At 38.9% G+C, this 21,050-nt stretch overlaps 1 protein-coding gene across 6 annotated transcripts in view; it reads left to right on the top strand.

Moving 5' to 3' along the window:
* The window catches only part of LOC117435325 (palmitoyltransferase ZDHHC11-like), a 35,532-nt gene extending 18,630 nt beyond the window's left edge, over positions 1-16,902 (top strand). For 3 of the 6 annotated variants that reach the window (XM_034058397.3, XM_034058393.3, XM_034058395.3), the window contains exons 2-11: positions 9,238-9,459; positions 10,508-10,686; positions 11,229-11,330; positions 13,333-13,457; positions 13,740-13,895; positions 14,146-14,255; positions 14,536-14,594; positions 14,695-14,758; positions 15,732-15,810; positions 15,958-16,901. In XM_034058397.3, coding sequence (XP_033914288.3) covers positions 9,238-9,459; positions 10,508-10,686; positions 11,229-11,330; positions 13,333-13,457; positions 13,740-13,895; positions 14,146-14,255; positions 14,536-14,594; positions 14,695-14,758; positions 15,732-15,810; positions 15,958-16,391 — 1,530 coding nt within the window. In that variant the 3' untranslated portion in view covers positions 16,392-16,901. Of the gene's footprint in view, positions 1-9,237; positions 9,460-10,507; positions 10,687-11,228; positions 11,331-13,332; positions 13,458-13,739; positions 13,896-14,145; positions 14,256-14,535; positions 14,595-14,694; positions 14,759-15,731; positions 15,811-15,957 lie in introns of all 6 variants that reach the window. The other 3 variants (XM_034058394.3, XM_059012733.1, XM_034058396.3) reach the window with 3 other exon arrangements.
* Positions 16,903-21,050: the final 4,148 nt, after the last annotated feature.

Below are 21,050 nucleotides of genomic sequence, written 5' to 3'. Positions count from 1 at the left end.
CCTCACATTCAGGAGCACTAAAACTTTTATTTCACAAAAATGTATTGGTATAATCACTAGTCAGTATAGAAGCCAATGGAAAGAAACCTAGGATCAGACCCAGGTCATGAGATGGTGTTTTACTACTAGGATCTGGATCAGGCTCCACTGATCCGTAATGTTGATCCAATCCTGGAGCTGGACACACCTTAACTAGAGAAACCGACCAATGAGAAGTGAACATACGTGGCGCATAGTTTGAAAACCCCGGATGACAAATTTGTAAACAGCCTGAAATCACTGTAATGTTGGGGGAAAATGGCAAACGGGTGGCCAAAGATCGAGGAGGATGCACTACATTGCTTATCCAAAACACAGGAAAATGGTTTAAAATTGTAATTCACCATAGCTCGTGTTGTTTACTAATGTTATCGCACTGAGGTTTCTGTCTACTTTACAGTTTAACTTTTCATTTTAAATTGAAACAGGAAAGTTAACAGCAAAATGACACGTGTGCCTTGTGCAAATAAATATAGACATCAATAAAAACTAAATACATTACCAATAACTTTTTACACAATTATTATACCAAATTAATCACGATATATTATGGATTCTACATTATTTTGTGTATGTAAGTACATTGCACAGACTCGCATCTCTATTTATCAATGTTCCAAAAACTCACTCTTGGTCACATTTTACTAAACATTTTTAAACGAATAAGTAAACAATTACTACAACGAACATTCTGATATTCATCACAGTAAAGTTGAGTTCTTACCTGTAAACAGGAACATGTTTGAAGTTTTAAACTCATTGTCTGGAGCTTGTTTTTTATTTACATTATCGTAAATAATACGTTTGAGATTCTAGCTACATCTGCATATTTTAAGTGGATGGAAGCTGAAAACTGCAATTCTCATTAAATCTGCATTATGCCACACTCGCTCTAGCGCTCAGCGCTGCCTCAGGAGCCGGTTGTACTAAAGGGATCTGGTCCTGGATCCAGGCTCCGATCTGAGCGGAGCTTCAGTGCGCTTCGAAGACTCAAGTCAACTGACCCCCCCCCACACACACACACAAACACACTTTTGAAACCAAAGTTACGCCACTGGATACGATACAATGTTGTCTTTGTTATTTTGAACTTGCTAAATCAATTCTTAACATGTACTGTATTTACTTTTTATTAAAGTAGTAATGCAAACAAGTACACAAAAATTAAATCAAATGTGATATCAACCGTTAAAACAGTTCAACTAGCTTAATATAGCTTAAAGATGTGCCACTATATATAATCCAGTGATGAGATCTGTATTGTTTTATTTATGCAAAAGTTGCTACTGTAACTGGAAAAACATTCAATTGTTAATCATCAATCTATTAACGAAAAATATGTTAATTACCAGTAAACACATTTGTGAACGTGACATATAAATGCAAATAATTGTTTATATTTCAGAGAAAGGATTCCCATTCCCATACTGAGTGTGATACACCCTCAAAATCAAAACATTTACCAGAACAATTTTCAATGTTGCCAATAAGACAATCAAAACTAAAAAGTGTGCAGTTTACAGCTGCAGTGAACAACCTCACCCCTATTCTATTCATGTTCCATAGTTTAGTTTTTGTGTCTATTTATGTAAACTGTGTTGACAGTCAGGTTCTTCAGTGTTAGCTGTAGGCACGTCACATACTGTAAGCGCCGAAATTATATGGCATGCATTGTTCACTTAAGGTTCTCTTCAAAAACACTAACTGGTCAACGTTTGGCCTTCAGAGAGAACTTCTTATATATTCTTTATTGTGTCACCTGCTGCAGTGAACTCTCTTTCTAATGGTACGCTGGGGTTTCTGTTTGAGTGGCTGATTTGCAATCTGCATTAATGTCTTGGCGTCTTCTTAAGTGGGTGAAAAGATTGATTGCATTTCCAGTAAACAGTGCTTAATTTCTTTGCAGCATATTTTACAAATCGCAAGGCTAGTGTAACATGAATTTAATCTTATCTTACTGCTAAGGGACAGATAAGTCTAAGCTTTAAATCAATCAGCTATTCAGTCACCAAACATGGAAATAACATAAGTATAAACGATACAAGAATGTCTATGCTTTGCAAAGGGCTTCATTCTTTATGCAAACGACGGTGTAATTTTTTTTTCTAATTTTTTACTTTATAGTAATCTTAATAGGGCTTCTTTTTTTATTTCATTTTTTTGGTGCTTATTTGCTATTTTCATTTTTTTTTTCAGGGCTTTCACTTTTTATGTACTGTATGAAATTATTGTTTTCGGTTACTTTCCAAAATGCTTGGGTGTGTTTTTTCTTTCAAAATATGTATGGTAACACGACAGTACTTGCACACTTAAGTTGTACCTTCTTTCTTTTGCTGTCTTCCACAACAAACTACTTATGGTTTACAGGCACATTCTTCTGGGGTTTTTGTGTGTAGGCATTGTTTTACATTTCACCACAATTTGCAGTTCTGTTGTCATCCTCTGTATCTTAACTGTAATACAGCTTTGAATCGCGCGAACAAGCCTCCATTAATAATTGTAATCTTGTTTTAAGTCTCCAATAGATATGTAGGAATTTGCTGTCACTTACTAAAGTATTCAGAATGAATCAATGATAGATACAAGTCAGGGAGGAAAGACATTGTCCAGCTGCACTCGGAAAGGTAGCTTTTTTGTAGTAGTAGTAGTTTTTTTATTATTATTATTAAATGGGAAAGGGGTGGTCAACGTGAATTGAGTAACCATTTCCAGTGTTTTTCTGGGGTTTTTTCCACCGGTGTTTAATGGCTATACACCGATTTCATTTTTTTTGTATCGGTGGTGTTTTATCGTTTTTTATCGGTTAAAACCGGACATCAGAAGCCCTGACAATAATTTGAAAAATTGAATAAATGGTGTCGCATAAAAAAATAAAAAAATACTGACTGAAGAGGTCTCTAAACCCCTCCTACTGTATGCTTATTTTTGTTTTTAAAAAAATTCTGTTTGGTTAAATCATCTTGCCAGGGCTACTTTAAGCAGATCTCAGTTGTTAATAAAGACTTGCTTGGTCCGGGCTTTAGTTATAGTAGAAAGTTGTGCAAAGTTACGTCGCAAATGGGATCCTCATGAACATAAGGCACAGTTCCCTTTCAGATGGGAAATATTAACCATTACAAATGGGTGCTGTCTCTAAGAGCACCCGAACCTGACAACTATACCAACGCTGCTCGTCTCTTGGCTCTGCTGAGGGCCCCCAAGCCTATAAGAAGCCGCATCACAGGACAAAAAATGCCATTTTTTTCTTCAGGAAATTACTGAGCCTGTACTCTAAGTGAAATATACTTTCTCTTCTATCTTTTTCGATATTTTCTACCTTTTTGATACATTATTGACTAAATCGCTGAAAGAAATTGTAAAAATATAAAAAAATTGAAGCGATATGTTAGTGTTTGTTTTGTGTCTCAGCTGCCTGCTGCTCCACTGAAGCAGGCAGCTTAATTAGTTGCCCCTTCCGAGGGACCTAACATTTTAGTCGGCTGTAGTGTATCTTGTGTTTTTCGCTCTTTTGAGCATATATTTTAACAGTACTGTTATATATTATATTCTCTTCTTGTTTTGAGTATATTATTATTATTTTATATATATATATATAATATAATTAAACATATAATTAAACATATTAAAAATATATATTGTGACATCATTTTTACTTCTATCTTTGAATCTGTATTAATTCTAATTAACACTACTTTATATAAACTTATATTTTTATTATATCATGCAATGCTGGCTCTGAGGATCAGTCTAGATTTGGCCCCCCCAGCGCATCAGCATGCACAACTTTTGAATGAATTTTGTTTATTTTTTTAAATGTTATATATTTATTGAAGTTAATTAGTTCATTCTTTTCTGTTGAGTCCCGCTGGCATAATCGTGTTCAGTCTATTTATCCATTTACTTTCTTTTATTCTTCTATATAATTATTCTATATAATTACTACATATAATTAAACATATTAAAAATATAATTAAACATAAGAACACCACATATCCACTAAAAACTAATACCTACTGTAAAAATAGCAATGTTGTTTATGGAATAGCCTGTGAAAAATGTGATGAAATCAAATATGTTGGAGAGACTGGAACTACTTTATATAAAAGAATTCAGAACCACCTTTCATTAATTAGAAATAAAAAAATGAATGAACCAATAGTACAGCACTTCACCAGTCAGGGACATGACATAAATGATGTCAAGTTTGTAGTATTAGAACAGCTCAAATTAGACAATGCGACATATAGAAGAATAAAAGAAAGTAAATGGATAAATAGACTACCTTCAACCTCATTTTGTCCTGGTTGTTTGATCTCCTGGGTTCAGATGTAGATCATCACTTGGTTCTGCTTCAGGCTTGCACTGAGCGTTCCAGTAGCCTCTCAGATATTGCCACTAGTGGTTCGATCGCCCGCTTTTCGGAGGTGATCACCACTTGGTTTGGTCCTGCTTAGACGGTTATGACAAGTGTACTACTTGTCTAGGCCCAGAGCACCCCAGAAGGAGCCTGCTTCGCCCCGTGGCAAGCAGCACAGTAAAAAAAGTGAGAGACCCAGATCTCCTTCTTCCACCTCCTCTTCCTGCTCCTGTTCACCACCTAGGATTGCTAAGAGGAGAAAACATTGCTCTCACAGCCCTGATCGCATCCGCAGGAGATTCTGAAAGAGCTGATACAGGGGCGGTTGACTTTGCCACCCCAAATGCAGTCAGTCCCGCCGCTCCAAGTTCCTACTGTCCCGCCACCTGTGGTGCTGGACGATTTAGAGGACGCTGTCTCCATTGATGCCTCAGAAGGGCGAGCCTCATACCTGGAGGAAAGGGAATCTGATATAGCTCCACTGCAGCAACCATCGCTGTGAGCCAAGCTCATACCCCTGATGCAGAGAGCAACAACAGCCCTGCATGTTTGAGCTGCAGTCCTCCTGGGACCACACAGCGACATCCGCAGCCATCCCACGTGTAGCGGATGCGCTTTATAAGGTTTTTGATGCAGACAAACTGGGGCTGAACCATTTTCCACCAGTGGAAGCCTCTATTGCAGAGTTGGTACAGACTGCCAACCTGTCCCTGCTGCCAAGGACGCTGTGTGCCCAAACAAGCAATGTCGGGTCACTGCAGTGATTCTAAAGAAGGAGTATGCTGCTAATTCATTTTCAGCACAACTGGGTAACTACAACAGCATCCTAGTGGCATAGCAGGCGCACCTAGTCAGGTCCTTTACAGACCTAGGTCCCTCTGTCCAACAACAGGATGAGCTCCGCCTCATAGCCAGAATTCTCCTGCGGCTTTCCAAGCTCAGTGGACAGGCTGTAGGCAGAAACCTGGCAGCACTGGTAGCTGCACGCAGGCAGTTGTGGCTGTCTCAGGGAGATAAGACTGTGCTGCTGGACACACCTGTCACCCCCGGACACACCTTCGGTCCTGTGGTGGATGGCATGTTGCAACGCTCCCATCGCGTAAGAGAGTCTGCCATGGTGCGTCTTCTCTCCAAACGCTACCCTCCAGTGCGCAAGCAGCGACAAAAGCAGCAGTGGCAATCTGGGCACCAGTGGCGCCCCAGATTCCAGGCTCCACAGGGCCAGGCCCATCCTTTGCCCTCCGCTGCTGTGGGAACACCAGCCCCCTCTAACCAAGGGTTTAGAGGAGGCCGGCGTAAACCCAGGCACGTCACACCAAAGTGACAGCCACAGGCTGCGCCACAGAAGAATCAGCCCTAGGGGTTTGCTGCCTCAGACCCAGGGCCATCTTTCAAGAGACCACCTGGAACACTGGGATACATGCAACACAGACACCTGGGTGCTCAACACTGTGCAACACCCTGCAACACTCTTCAATTACAACATGCCCCTCCTCCATTTTGACTGTGATAAAAACATAATTTACAGACCCACAAACCGCTGCTGTGGTGGCTCAGCAGGTAGCATCTCTATTAGAGAAGCGGGCAATTCCCATTGTAAACCCATCAGACACCAACAACGGGTTCTACTCAAAGTACTTTCTGGTGCCAAAGCGGGACGGAGGCCTAAGACCGATCCTTGACCTCAGACAACTAAACCTGTATCTGAGTCAGAGGCGGTTCAAGATGCTGACTATGCAATGGCTTTTGCAATCCATCAGGCCAGGCGATTGGTTCACTACGGTGGCCCTAAAGGACGCCTACTTCCACATCCCAGTAAGACCGGCACACTAGAAGTACCTACGGTTCTCTTTTCAAAGGGCCGCGTACAAGTTTTGTGTCCTGCCATTCGGCCTCTCTCTGGCTCCTCGTGTCTTCACGAAGTGCATAGAAGCCATATTGGCCCCATTGAGACTCAAAGGCATCAGCGTCCTCAACTACCTGGACAACTGGCTCACCTGCGCCATGTCTCCAGAGCAAGCACAGCTTCACACAGACATCATAACCGGTCAACTGTCCCTCTTAGGTCTGGCGATGAACAGTATGAAGAGCCAACTGACTCCTTTTCAGACAGCTGTAAGAGGTTTGGTTTCTTCTTAAAATAATAAGCCAATTTTCTTCAGGTAGCTCAAATCAAAAATAGTTTGTTTAGGAATCAAAATGCACATAGGAACAAAGCAAATCAAATGTGAGACATCCGTGATCTCACACACAGGCCTCAGTTGATGGTGTTCTGAGCTGGCATCAGTGTAAATGTTATTTTCTGAGCCAAGCTGAGCTTTCAGGGAATCAGAGATGTTGGCTTTTTTCTGAGCCGGCATGGCACAGAGATGTTAGTTTCTGAGCTGGCATCAGTGTAGATGTTATTGAGCTGAGCTAACCAATTACTTCGTACAGCACAGATATATAGCTAGTTTACGTAATGTCCTTGACCAAATTTGGTCTTATGTCCCTAGCATGATGCATGGTGTGAGACACAGCACATTAAAAGTTAACATTTGCTTTTCTTCTTCACTTTACCAATGTCAGCAGAAACCCAGATAACAAGAAGTTACATTTAAGAACAATGCTATGAGTTTTGCTCAGTTCTCACAGGCAGCAAAGCGCTATACCCACGCGTCACAAGGTTGAACGACAAGACTGGTCAGTGCAAACTGCTGATGTGCAGCAGCTATGTACAGGTTGTTTGTACAGTTTATTAACCCTTCATTGATTCAGAGCTTACATCAAACTCAGGAGAATCACACAATATTTACAGTTTCAATGATTTCTCACTTCTTTCACCATTTAAATGGGAAGCATACGTAACTGTAGTATAATGGAAAAGAACAGGTGGCTGATGAAACAATAGGCTAAGTGCTTGTGCATTTTAACTGGAACAATGTGTACACTGCCCCACACAAGGTGTGTGGTTCTCACAAAAAGCCTACGTATTCCAATTGTATAGTGTGTTATTATGTGTTCCGTGACACTTACCTAAAGTTATAGCATGTCACTTTTAACACAAGTAAATGGTTTTAGAACCAGTTTTAATTGGTTTGATTATGGTTTGTGTATAGGCTCAAAACAGTTTTCTAAGCAGAAACAAATGTTTTATCATCCCTCCAAGGTCACAGCTGCACTTGCTGAGTTATAAAAAGCCAGTTACTCCCTGCAGGGCCAGGGCAAAACATGGGCAAGAGTTTCAAAATCCTTACACAGCCTCCTACCTGGGAGTGCGTCTAAACTCAGAGACAATGTTGGCCACTCTGTCGGATGACAGAGTAATCATAATGAATGCTTTCCTAAAGCTCCTGACAGCTCCTGAGCGGCAAGCCGTGGGAGCTGCCGAAGTGGCGCAACCTCAGTCATGCACAGGGCACCTGATCCAGCTCTGGGTTTGGCCCCTGAATGGCTGCACTTGAGCCGGTTAGGGTTGTCAAATAGGGTGCTTGACACCCTGCAAAATGCCAGAGCAGCCTCCACCCACTCTCAGTACGCCTATAAGTGGGGTGTATTTCAGACATGGTGTATTTCAGACATGGTGCTTGCAGCGTGGGTCCGAACCCACGACCTTCCCTTTAGCAATTATACTGCAATTTTTACAGGACCTATTCGATGAAGGGAAATCCCCTTCGACTTTGAAGGTCTATCTGCCAGCCATCTTGGCCTGCCACATCAGAACTGATGGGGTCTCTCCAGGAGCTCACTTCCTGGCGGTGCAATTTTTGAAGTGAACCCGGATGGCTTTGAAAAGACATTTTTCACCGTTGGAGACTGACTGTGGTGCTCGATGCACTCACAAGAGGGAAACCTTCGTACCAACCCTGCCTTTCTGCCGAAAACCATTTCAGTGTTCCATGTCAACCAATTAGTGGAACTGGAGGCTTTCCGTCCCTTTTCCTTCCGACAAAGAGCGAAAGCTTCATACACTTTGCCCAGTTCGAGCTTTAACGTATTATGTTGACAGGATGCAGAGTTGGCAGAAATTTTTTGTCTGCTACGGGGCTAAGTACAGGCAATTTCAAAACAGCGTCTGTCTAAGTAGTTGACTGACCACTGGCCATTCCACCAGGAACCAGACGACTTAATCCTTGATTCCAGGGTGCATCTGTAAGAGACATTTGCAGTGCGGCAGTGTGGGCCTTCCCCCACACTTTCACAGGTTCTACCGGCTAAACATTGTGGACCCGCAGGCACGAGAGTGTTAAAGGGGGCCTCCCAGTTCAGCCCTACAACACAGTCATGAGGTGAGTTGCTTCCATATCGCATATCATGCTGGGGTAATTTAGCTTGTGGCTGTTAGTCCTGCGACTGTCCTCCGCGACAGCAATGGTATTCTGACCCATTTGTAATGGTTAATATTTCCCATTTGAAAGGAAACTTTGGGTTATTATCATAACCCTGGTTCCCTGAAGTAGAAATATTAACCATTACATTAGCTGCAGCAATGACATATAAAAAAAATGGTATCTTTTATAGGCTCGGGGGCCCTCAGCAGTGTCACAGGCTCTGACAAACAGCGTTGGTATAGTTGTCGTGTTCGGGTGCTCTTAAAGAGACATCACCTATTTGTAATGGTTAATATTTCTATTTCAGGGAACCAGGGTTATGATAATAACCCAATGCTTTCAAACTTGTTGCTATGTAAAAAAAAAACAACAACAACTTAGTTTTGGGTCCATTTACACAGCTTTTTAGCATGTGATTTAGCCAGCCTTTTTAGCCGTATCATGTTTTGGCCGTGCACTTCCATTTGCGTGATATGTGAGCCTGCAAATGTGTTCCCTTGCATATACATGAGGCTTTGTATTCTCTTGCAGATGAACTGCTATGATAGGAGGGTAAGACGGACTAGACCTGCACGGGAAGACAGCAGAAATGATCTGGTTACCCCTCCACGGCGGTCCAGAGTGAACGGCTGGTCATTGCCTATACACTCCTTCCAGCTTGTCGCTTGGCTGTTCTACACATATCTGGCTATTGTAGGGTTTGGAATCTACATACCTCTGCTGCCTTACAACTGGAAGTATGCTGGCTACTGTGTATCCTTGTTTATATAGGTGAATCTTCTGCAGTGATATTTATTACAAAAACAATCTTTTCTCAGTTATACTGTTTTTTTTCAGGGTCAGTACACTGCTAAAAGTGATAAGGAACAGAACACATTAAAGTGAATACAAGTATAGACATGTTTTTATGTATCAGTATAATTATATTATATTATTATATTTTAATATTGGGCAACATATAAAATATATGACAGCCCAGTATCTCCCATTTTTAATACAGGCTCTCTCTAGGCATGTGAATACCTAGACAAAGTTCTAAGCAACATATGAGCTCAGCACACACTATTTGCTATTTGTACAAGTAACTTTGGGAAGTGCACATTATTGGGTGCTAGAAAGGGCTAAGGTACACTAATTAATCAGACTTTAAACGCAGTGATGGAAATAAGACTCCCATTGCATAGCAGTTTCACCCATTTCAGGTTTTACTACAAGCTTGATTAGCCACAGTGTATAGGTAACAAGCTCAGGTGTGTCTTATTAAACTCATAGTAAAACCAGGAATGGATCAAACTGCTATGCAATTGGAGTCTTATTTCCATCTCTGCATTACAGTTTAATAAAAAGCCTGTCACTCTTTATAGGACTTTAGATATTAAGGAAGCTTTGCAATCCTACGTAGTTACCCATTAGGACCTAGTAGTTGTCCCAAAAACACTGAAAATGATCTGTACCTGGGGGTTGAGGTTCATCATCAGATTCAGTGCCGAGATAGTCTAAGGGTGTTCCTTGAGGCCTAGGTGTTTATGTTTATATACAAGGACACTGAGTGTATCCATTCACTTCACTATAGCTACATTAGCTATCACTACTTCTCTATTACCAATATGCATGCAGAACTTAATTAGTAATAATCCACAACACTATACATTATTACATTATAAAAATACCGGCAAGAATCATGAGAGTGTCTCAGCCCTGCAAGTTTTATGCTTTATGTACTGTACAGCGGTCCCTCATTTTAAGACATGTGTTTGTCTATAACGTGTTCAATTATTCCTTGACTCCTATATTTACACAGATAATTGGCATAGCATTTGCTTCTCACTTTGTTATGCATATAGTTGCTGTCTCCATTGATCCTGCAGACCACAGTGTACGTGCCAAGAACAACTACAGGAGTCCAATGCCAGCCTTAGACAGGGCGAAGCACCCTCATGCAATACAGAACCTGCATTGCTACCTGTGTGAAGTCGACGTGTAGGTGGTTTTATTCTCTTATCTTGGATGTATCTATTCATTTTATTATTATGAATAATGTTTTGTTTTTGTTTGTTTGCTTGAAATCCTATAAAGGGGTTGGACCAAAAATAGCTAAATCTTTTAATTAAATGGTCTGTCACTGATATGACTGATTGATTGGTTTTCTAGTTATGTAAGTAGCAGTCCCTGACATGTAGTCTTTAATATAGGAAATAGCTGTACCTCCCCAAGCTTTGACAGATGACTAATACAGGCTGCTCAGTTGGCTGGTTCATCTTCATTTCAGACTGCCACCACATACTTCCTTAAAGGAAATAGTGGTGGTAACCATTGTATGATAGTTATATATCCTGCCAAAATAATTTAAATTAGTGCCATCTTTGCTGCCCATGATAGCTCATTGTCGCCCGACATCTTGTTGACTGAGTTATGGCAGGTGAATATCATTTTCTCTTGAATCCCTGAATAAATCAGAATAATATGTGCTGTGCTATAACAGATATAAACATTCAGTCATTATATGCACTTCTGATTTACAGTGGACTAAAAGCAAAACACTGCAGTAGTTGCAATAAGTGCATCTCTGATTTTGATCACCACTGCAGATGGCTGAATAACTGTGTCGGGGGAAGGAACTACTGGTAAGTTGCCACATCTATACTGAGTAAATTAACACCAGCTTCCTAAAAATGACTTCTATCATTTGTCAAAATAAAGCCACCTTTTCTGTAGTGACTGAAAAGAGGAAGACTGACACTTTTCGCTGCCCAATAGATTCCTGATGTTCAAGCACACTGATATATGAAGGCAGTAGTGTGGAGTAGTGGTTAGGGCTCTGGACTCTTGACCGGAGGGTCGTGGGTTCAGTCCCAGGTGGGGGACAGTGCTGCTGTACCCTTGAGCAAGGTACTTTACCTAGATTGCTCCAGTAAAAACCCAACTGTATAAATGGGTAATTGTATGTAAAAATAATGTGATATCTTGTAACAATTGTAAGACGCCCTGGATAAGGGCATCTGCTAAGAAATAAATAATAATAATATTAAAGGGAGAGTGAACCATATATATGTTTAATGATCATGAAAACATGCTAATTTATAATTCCTTGGTTTTCTAAAGTCATTATATGTGAAATATATACAGGCCAAAACTTTACCCTACATGACCTTAAAATTGACCTCAAACAACCTTAAAATTCACCTTTAAACCATCACAACAAACATCTAAGATCTTGCTATTAGCAGGAAGGAAATTATACCAGTCAGAGCAAAACAAACAACTATATTAATGGATTTGTATTCCTTTTCTGTGGTTCAGGTGGAACTAATTCAATTTCTAATTACTGATCCTGTAATTATAGTAGGGTGCCAGCACAAGGGTGTGGAAAAAGATAAAACGGGGCAAAAAAAAAAGAAAAGAAAAAACACAGCTTGCAGCATGTCCTTGGTCTTCCCATGATCGTCACAAGCCTCCTCCTTGTTTGAAAGTAACTTTACAGATATATATCCCCAAAATAAATGATTAAATAGTTGTTATGTAGTTTTAGTAGAGTTATCGTTCCTAAAACTGTGCACAGGTTTGCAGTGAGTTTCAGTAAAAACAATAGTAGAGAGTCAATTATCCGATCTTTGATGTACCATACTGTCTAATCAACCGAACGCACCTGTGATCTCGTGGTGAACTACGTGTGGTGTATTACACACACAGCTTCAGCTGCTAAAACGGCTGCGAGATTAGCTGCAAAAAAAAGGACCAGCAGACTGAGACAAATGAAAGTTACAGAATTATTCAAACCACCAAAACCTAAGATGGAGCATTGTGTGCTTTAAATTGTTGCAGTTAAGTAAATTAAAACAATCACCTTGTTCTTGATTTTTCTTCTATTTCTTCAGTAAGGGCTGGAAGTCCAGTCTATATGATATTGCTCAGCTAAGAACTTTTATTTGATTAATTTCAATTACAGGTTATTACAATGCCTTAACAGCAAGTATCAAAGTATAAAAACATTTTACTGAAGTTTAATGATTCCTCAAGTTCTGTAATGTGTCAAAGTTGTACTAAATTGTATTCTTTGATTTTCAAAGTTTGGTATATGGTACGTAGGTGTTAAAGTTTTAGTGAATTGCATTAATTTAATGATTTGTAAAGCTTTGTCATTTTGTTTACTTAATGTGATAGAATAGGTTACTAGCTATATCATCAGTAGGTACTTGTGTACTAGTACTTGTGTATGTTAACTTTATTCTATATATTTAAATGTACAGTAATTGTTATTAATACCTGTTCGATTATCCATACAAACCGATTATGCAAACTAGTATCAGTCCCAATTAGTTTAGATAATTGACTTTATTTCAAACCAATATTGAAATCTAAACCTTTAATTGTTTTGCATAGGAACAAGGGGATCTATTGATACTTGAACTCTATTTCCTGACGCAGAGTGTGATGTTAAACTGTGTTAACTACATCGGGGAGTTTTTTTGTACCCGAATTCCATAAAGTAGTTCTAGAAATAATGAATAGTATCTACAGTATAGGTGTAATGTTTGCTTTATTTGCATGCCTATTTCTACTGTATAATCTAGGGTTCAATGGATTACTATAATCCCATTTAAAAACAAGTGTTACATTGTTTTGTAGGTTTTTCTTCTGTACTGTGCTTTCTGCAGTCCTTGGTATTATTCTGATGGTGCTTGTGATCCTGTATGTTTTCATTGAACATTTTGTGAATCCTACTCAGCTGCGCACTGCTCCTCAGTTTCATGGTATGTGTCTAAATTCACTCTTAATCAAGTGGGGTTTTTTAGTGTCTGTTCACATGTTTTACACTTAATTTTGCACTGATAGGGTGTGCAGTGGGACTACATAGAGTATTTTAGACACGTTGACTTTGTAATGCAGCACTTATGCACATCTCTGAAATCTGTTCTGGTTGCAACAAAGGCAAATGCAGTATAATGCAAAATTACTATATCCAAAATACTTTGTCACAACATGCCTAGTGGCATCTGTCTTCCTGTTGTTAAAGTATTCGTTTTTCTCTAAAGAAATTCAGGAGAACAGCACGTGGCTGGCATTTCTTCCGGTGTCTCCCATGGAAACAAGTTCAGCAGGGATTCTGGTTCCAGCATTCATTTCCATTCTCATGGGATTGGCCTCTCTCTTGTTGCTTGGACATTTACTTGGATTCCATATTTACCTGTGTGAGTTGTTATAAGCAAGCCATGACTTCATAACTCCAGAAGACTACACTTGCTGTATAGCAAATAACAAATGTAAAGTTTATTTAGTCCTGAACATGGTTCAGTAACATCTCCCAATAATTTATTCCTTTCAACTAGCAGTAAAAATGGCTCCCTTCTTGATTATTATAAACTAATAATTTTCATTAGGTCACTATACAGTGCTTGTTTTTATTTTGTTTGAATTTTTTAGCATTCTGTATCTTTACAGTGACAAAGAAGCTGAGTACGTATGAATATATAGTGAAACAGAGGCATACTACAAGTATTAAAAACCAGGATAAGGATTTGGAGTCAACATCATCAACATTCAGATCTCAGGTGAAAATACATTTTTAAAAAGCAACTACTTTAGAATTGTAGAGCTATTCAGTTTGAAGTAACTGAATTTGATCCAAAAGTATATGTGTTAAAGTTATTGAAAATACAATCCACATATCCCAATTAGCACTAATCTTAACTTTTCCTCTGTAGAGAGAAAAAAAAAATAGAGAGTTATGCCATGGCCTAACTAAAAAAAAAAAAAAACTCTGCAAAGTGAAGAGGCCAAGGCTAACTCGTAACTGTTCTGTGTCATAATTGTTCAATCCTCTATTTATAGAATGTGCCAGCAATGCAGACCTCTGTTGGTTGTGATTCGCCCTTATCTGCAAGGTCCAGGTAACATTTTGATTATCCCGATTATCCCCAGAGTTAAAATTGTTTTGTGTAAAATCTTGTAATTGCACACAAAAATTAAAAATGTATCTTTTTTTCACAGTGCTTTCAAGTACCAGGATAGAACCCACGTAACCATTAAGATGTCCAATGGTGATTGTGCAGGGGTGAGCTTTTTGTTATTAAAAATATAAACTATCAAACTGAAGGGGGGGGGGGGGGGGTTGTATATATAGGAACAACTCATTTCTAAATCTGCAAACCCACAATATTATTTATTTATTTATGTATTTATTCATTCATTAGCAGACGCTCTTATCCCGGGCGACTTACAGTTGTTGCAAAATAACAGTAAAAAGTATTGCATTATAAAATATAACATTACAGACCTGATAATACAGATAAGCGCAGTTATGAAAGTACAATAAGATCAAATTTAAGTAAGAGCAAAATAAAGAATACAGTAATGTATAAGTATAGTCCAGTATAGTCGAGAGTTGAGGTTTACAGATGCTGTCTGAACAGGTTTGTCTTGGTGGAGGAGCGGAGGGGGCGAGAGGGGGTGTAGGGAGAAATGATAGGAGTCTGGAGATAGGAGGGAGCAGAAAGGTCAAGACAGCGATAGGTGAATACAAGAGTTTTTAATTGGATGTGAGCAGTGATAGGGAGCCAGTGTAGAGAGCAGAGCCGCTGTGTAGCTTGGGAGAAACTAGGGAGGGAAAAGACAAGGCGAGCAGCAGAGTTTTGGATGTGTTGGAGCAGACGGGTAGCAGAAGCAGGAAGGCTGGTCAGGAGGGAGCTGCAGTAGTCGAGGCGGGACAGTTCCAGGGCCTGAACTAGGAGCTGCGTGGAGTAATTGGTGAGGAAGGGGAGAATTCTGCATATGTTGCTGAGGAAGAAGCGTCAGGAGTGTGCCAGAGTCGAGATGTGCTGAGAGTAGGAGAGGGAGGGGTTGAGGGTGAAACTGAAGTTTTTAGTGGATGAGGAGGGAGAGAGGGTGCTGGATTCAAGTAGAATAGAGATAGAAAGATCAATATAACTTGGTTGATAATTTTGTTGGGTACACATTCAGTTAACAAACATTTCTTGGATAGATTTTTCGGAATGACTTTTAGTTTTTTATATATATTTTTTTATTAGGGAGAAATCAAACAAGCAACCAGTGATACAAGTGAGAATTCATACTATACTCCAAAACAGACCACTCAAAGCTTAGCAGGTATGTTTGTTTTTTATTCCCTCAAGTATTTCATTAAACTCATTTACTCATTTTATCTGTATGTCACTGCACCCATAAAAATGTTTTATAAAATGCATTTGACCTTTTTAATGAACCCACAGTAAATCTACTTCTGTCCCCTTACAGTAAACTTGGAAGGTGAATGTTTGGTGGATTCAAAAGGAAGCTGTAAGTCTGCATCTAAACAGAAGCCAAATAATTCCTACCAGGAAAGTGTGGAATCTATAGAGCAAATCCCAGTAGCCCAAAACCCTCTAGGGAGTTGTGCCAAGCAAAGTACCCCCTCAAAGCAGTCAAAACATGCTGCTACGCAGCTTGTCACGACTCCCTCTCCCTGTGCATCTGAGAACCCAGGGAATTTGAGACAATCGTTTCTTAGCACACCTTTATCAATGGACACAACCCATTCTGAACAGGAATTGTCACATATAGGAACCTCACACTTCATGGATGGAAGTCAAAGGAGTTCACAAAAAGTGTTTTTTCATACTACAGATGTTAATTCGCTTTGCTTGGGCAACAGCGTTCTCGAAACAGACATAGAGAGTGAGCCAAGCTAAGAATAAGACAATATGTACTTTATTTTTTTTTTTCTTTTTGAATGGCTGATGGAGTTCTGGTTCACTTAGTATTACCCCCCTCAGCACCACAAGGCCTAACCTTTGGAAGTCTTGAACTGGACACACTGCACAGGTGTTCTTTTTTTATTCTTTAACTTTATTCTTGTTGAAAAGAAATGGACCTGGATGTTTTACAGCTCACGGCTGTGCTGAAACTTCAATCTGCACTGTTTAAATTTAAATGAATAGAAAAAAATAAGATTTAATAACATGCTGTACTTTTAGATTGATTAAGTGCTTGTCTTCATCCCTCCCGCCCCGAAATGTAAAAGATTATGTTAAAATTATTTCAATATTAAGCTATATGTTTATACTTTTATTTATATCCAATGATGGAACATTGAGTTGATTTGAGTGGTTTAATTTTTAATTTGTTATGTTTGAACTTCAAGTCTTTAAAGGATTTTCATATAATAAAAAATAACAACTGTTCTCTCTGAACGCTCTTTATTTATTTTTTATATTATATATATATATATATATATATATATATATATATATATATATATATATATTGTAACATAGCGGGGAGGGGGGTTAAAATCCTCCCTGCATAAGACTTGTTTAATCAGTTTTGTTAATTGTTTTGCTTTATGGTTTAATTTAATTGTTTTATTGTTTAATTATCCCCTGCACCTGGAGCGGTAATTGTAAATTAGGACCAGGTGCAGGGTATAAAATGGAGATTGGCAGTTTGCTCAGGGGCTGATGAGGAGAAGGAGGCAGAAGGGGTGTTCTGCTTCCAAGCAGTTGTTAAAAAAGTAAGTTTAAAGAGAGTGTTTTGGTGCTTGTAGCAGGTAAACGGCTTAGCCGTCCTGTGGATCACTTTAGGTTCCCGTTTGTGTAGTTCATTAAAGAGCGAGGTATTTATTTTGTGTTTCGTTTGTTTATTAAAAATTAGCGCGTCAGCGCTTTTGAAACCTCCATTCCTGTGTGTTGGGTCAGTTTTTAAAGGGGCAAAGAACCTGAGTGGCAGCGGTTCTGTTACTAATATATATATATATATATATATATATATATATAATCATTTTTTTTTTACAAACTATTTACAATATTGTCCCTTCTCAGGTTTAATTTAAGTCATTAACCAGATGAGTTCATTATGAATACAATACCTACCCTGAGTCAAAATGGCAAATCTTCCATGCCTGTTCATTGGTAATGATAAACATTGACTGATTGAGCAGAACAATGCACAAGCCCTACAACATAAGTTTCTAAATATTTAATTCAATAAAATAATTTACAATGCTTTTTCATGGGTTACCACTGACAACAATAATTTATTATACTTGGAAACAGAAGCTGTAAATGATGTATTTGTTCTGGCAAGCAGTTAAATACTGAGGTGATACTCATTGAACATCAGGGTAAAGAGTTACAATTTTTAGATACTACATAGGTTACATTGTATTAATTTTTTGGCCATGAATTGAAAATTATAGTATATTATATTATATCATAGTACACTACTATATGGGTATAGAATCTAGGCTCTTCTGAAACTGCTTTTCAACATTTTCACAAAGCAACCAGAAACTTGGTAGTAAGTCAGATACAACCCCAAGGTCCAAGACCCTATTTAACAACCAGCAGGATAACACGTTTCTGAATGTGTAAATTTAATGTCTGTAAGTGGCAATAACTCTAGTTTTCTGCCATTTGAAATGTGCAGTTTTGTAACTTTTCCTCTAAAGGTAATGATAACAAGTCTCAGTAAATGTAAATGTATCACTGTTTACCACAAGAGGGCAGAATCTGTTTACAAGAAATATAACACAGTTAAATTACTTCACTCCCAGGCAAAAGCTTTCAGTCTTCTGTTTTCACATGTTTGCCTTTTTCGGTATTGTATTTAACTCATCAAAAAAAAAAAAAAAAAACATTTAAAACCACAATGGGCTTTTGCATGACATTTAAACAACTCTTATTGCACAGCATTTACCAACCTACTTTTCAAGCATGTTTGGTATATATTGCTAAATGAACGTTTTGAAAAGTTGACAACATTGCCTTTACCACAGTTTGTGCTCCTGTGTTGGTTAGCCAACAGCTTTGTACCTGCTTTATTTAAGGGTATGTGTTCCATATTGTGTGTGAATAGTAATTTGGTGCAATAATGTGGGCAGTAATGCCTAACCATAACTTTGCGATTTGAGATGTTGCAACAATAAACAGGTTTATTAGAATGTTTAATGTATTCTTGGAGAATTTCTCCATTTTGCCTGTGGGAGACATTGGTCACATGCCATGGCTACAGAGCTACCAGGAACATGACAAAGTAGATCACCATGGCCTACATCCACTTTATAGACATGCAAAAATGTATGTTTGACCTAGATAAAGAGACATGTGGAGATACTTCCATATACAGCAGCACCATATTTTTCTTGATAACTACAGCATGTTAAAGAATGTCCTCCTTCAAGTTTCATCACAACTGAAAAAGTGCTACACAAGATAAATGTAAAACATATGGATCACACAAGATCCCCAAATAAATCTCAACATTTCAAACCGTTGTCAAGATCAAAAAATAAATGATCTCAAGATCTTGATATTTCATTCCTTTATGTCGACATGCACCAGGTTAATATCACATCGAAAGTGAATCTAAACAAGAAGAAGAATGTATTAGTGATGTTTCCTACCCACACCAAGTTGTGTTTTAAGGGATGTTCATTAAACCAACTGTCATCCTTTTTTTTTTTAATGCCCATGTGAGCAGGTCACCACATCTTCTTCTAACTGAGCTGTTGGAGATGATGTACTGGGCTTCCAGCCAAACTGAATGTCTGCTTATCATCACTAGTTAACTGAAGTATGCAAGACAATGCATGTAAGGTCATTATTAATTTAAAAGTGCAAGGCAACATTGTCGTCAAAGTGTTTACTCCATACTGTACAATAATCTATTTTTTTCAGAAGAAAATTCCAAGTTAATGTTTCAAAATGAGAAGCAAACCTCTTGAGAATGCTTAACTTTTTCAACACCTTTGACATGAGGTCTTGTGATTTTACTGTCTTTTGAATGATGTCCCTATTGGAAATGTTTCCGGCTACTTGTAGGAACACTAGCCACAACAAAATACTGCAAGCAGCATTCTGTTAAATTTCTGTGAGTGAACCTGATAAAATTGTGTATGCTTTTTCAAGAGCAGCCTGTAATATCCTATAGGGTTTTACTTAGCTTTGGACCTGTACTAGCTTTGGCCCAGACAACCTCATTGAATGTTTAACCTGAAAGAACTTCAGGTTCAACCTGCAGACCAATTTTACACTCTAAAGTAAGACAGTTCTACATCTCTCCTAAAAAACAAGGCAACAGTTTGTAACCTGCTAAAAAGTGTGGTCTGTCTAGCAAACAGGGTGCTGATTTTGATATAGTTGGGAAGTTGTAATCTTATGTTACAGAAAATCCAATTTCTCAGAAGCAGAAAGCAGAAATGCAATGCTGTAAGTGAGACAGGGTGCTGTACAATACAAGTCAATATCCACCCCACGACCTCAAAGACTAGCTGTGTGTTGCCCCTACAGTGATAGCCCCACTACAAATTTCAAAGACCCTCCGCTGAGATATCGTTATAGAGTGGGGAAATTGAAGAGCACCTGGAACACTTGTGGCATCTAGCAGGTACTGTATATCAGTCACCCAGTCCTCTACGTCTGCTTTACACTAGGACGGTGGCGGACGACTTTTATCGGGGTGTACTGATATCGTTGAGCTGTAGCTTGTTGGGTTTAAAGATCTGGGGTTATGGGGTTTCCAGGGACTCCCTTCATACCTGCTAGACTGACCTCCATGCCACCTTCCTGGTGCTTATCTGCAGAGGTCTCCCTGTGGTGTGTAGTTAGAATGGGGGTCTTGGTGGTTGGCTGCAGGTTAAGAGTGTTTACTAGGACGCTTTTGCAGGGATCGGTCGAGGATAGCTCACATATGTTCATTGTGGTTCATGTCTAGTTATGGGCCAGGCCATGGCAGAGCTGTGATCCCCTGACTCTAGTTCCATCTTTGTGTTGCACAGGCGGTGTGAGCTGGGGTCCCATCTTCCATATAAATATTGCCCTCTTTGGACATATGGCCATTGGCATAGACAAGCAGAAGTCCCTCTTGGAGAATGTAGATGCATCGGGCAGAAGTTACAGTTCCTTCACAGACCACTAGCTGTGACTCGTCCATCACCCTGTGTAAAAAGCTCACACAACACGTTTGCCTTTGTGCACAAGTTGCATGAATTTATTTTTTATTTAGGCTATTTAATATTAATTTATTGTTTAGGCTATTGGGAATACTCATGATGTCATCATCCACCTTGGCTAATTTAAAGCTTGATAGAGCACACGACCCAGAGATTAACAAACTCGCCAAAAATATAGAAAAAATACAGAGGAACTAAATTTTAACACTGTAAAGGCCTCAGAATTAATCGTTTCAATTTGGATAATTTACAATTTATTTCTGGATACATAACAGTGTAGTTGTAATCTAAAAGTAATTTAAATAAATAACAATTAATAGGAAAAAAAGTTTTGTAATCTATAATGAGTTTGTTTCTTAATTAAACAGAATTATATTGGTGTCTGATATGATGGGGCATT

This window comes from Acipenser ruthenus, chromosome 3 (assembly GCF_902713425.1).
Source record: "Acipenser ruthenus chromosome 3, fAciRut3.2 maternal haplotype, whole genome shotgun sequence".
Taxonomy (NCBI): domain Eukaryota; kingdom Metazoa; phylum Chordata; class Actinopteri; order Acipenseriformes; family Acipenseridae; genus Acipenser; species Acipenser ruthenus.
The sequence above is the reverse complement of the archived record's forward strand: the minus strand, read 5'-3'. Positions and strand labels throughout refer to the sequence as shown.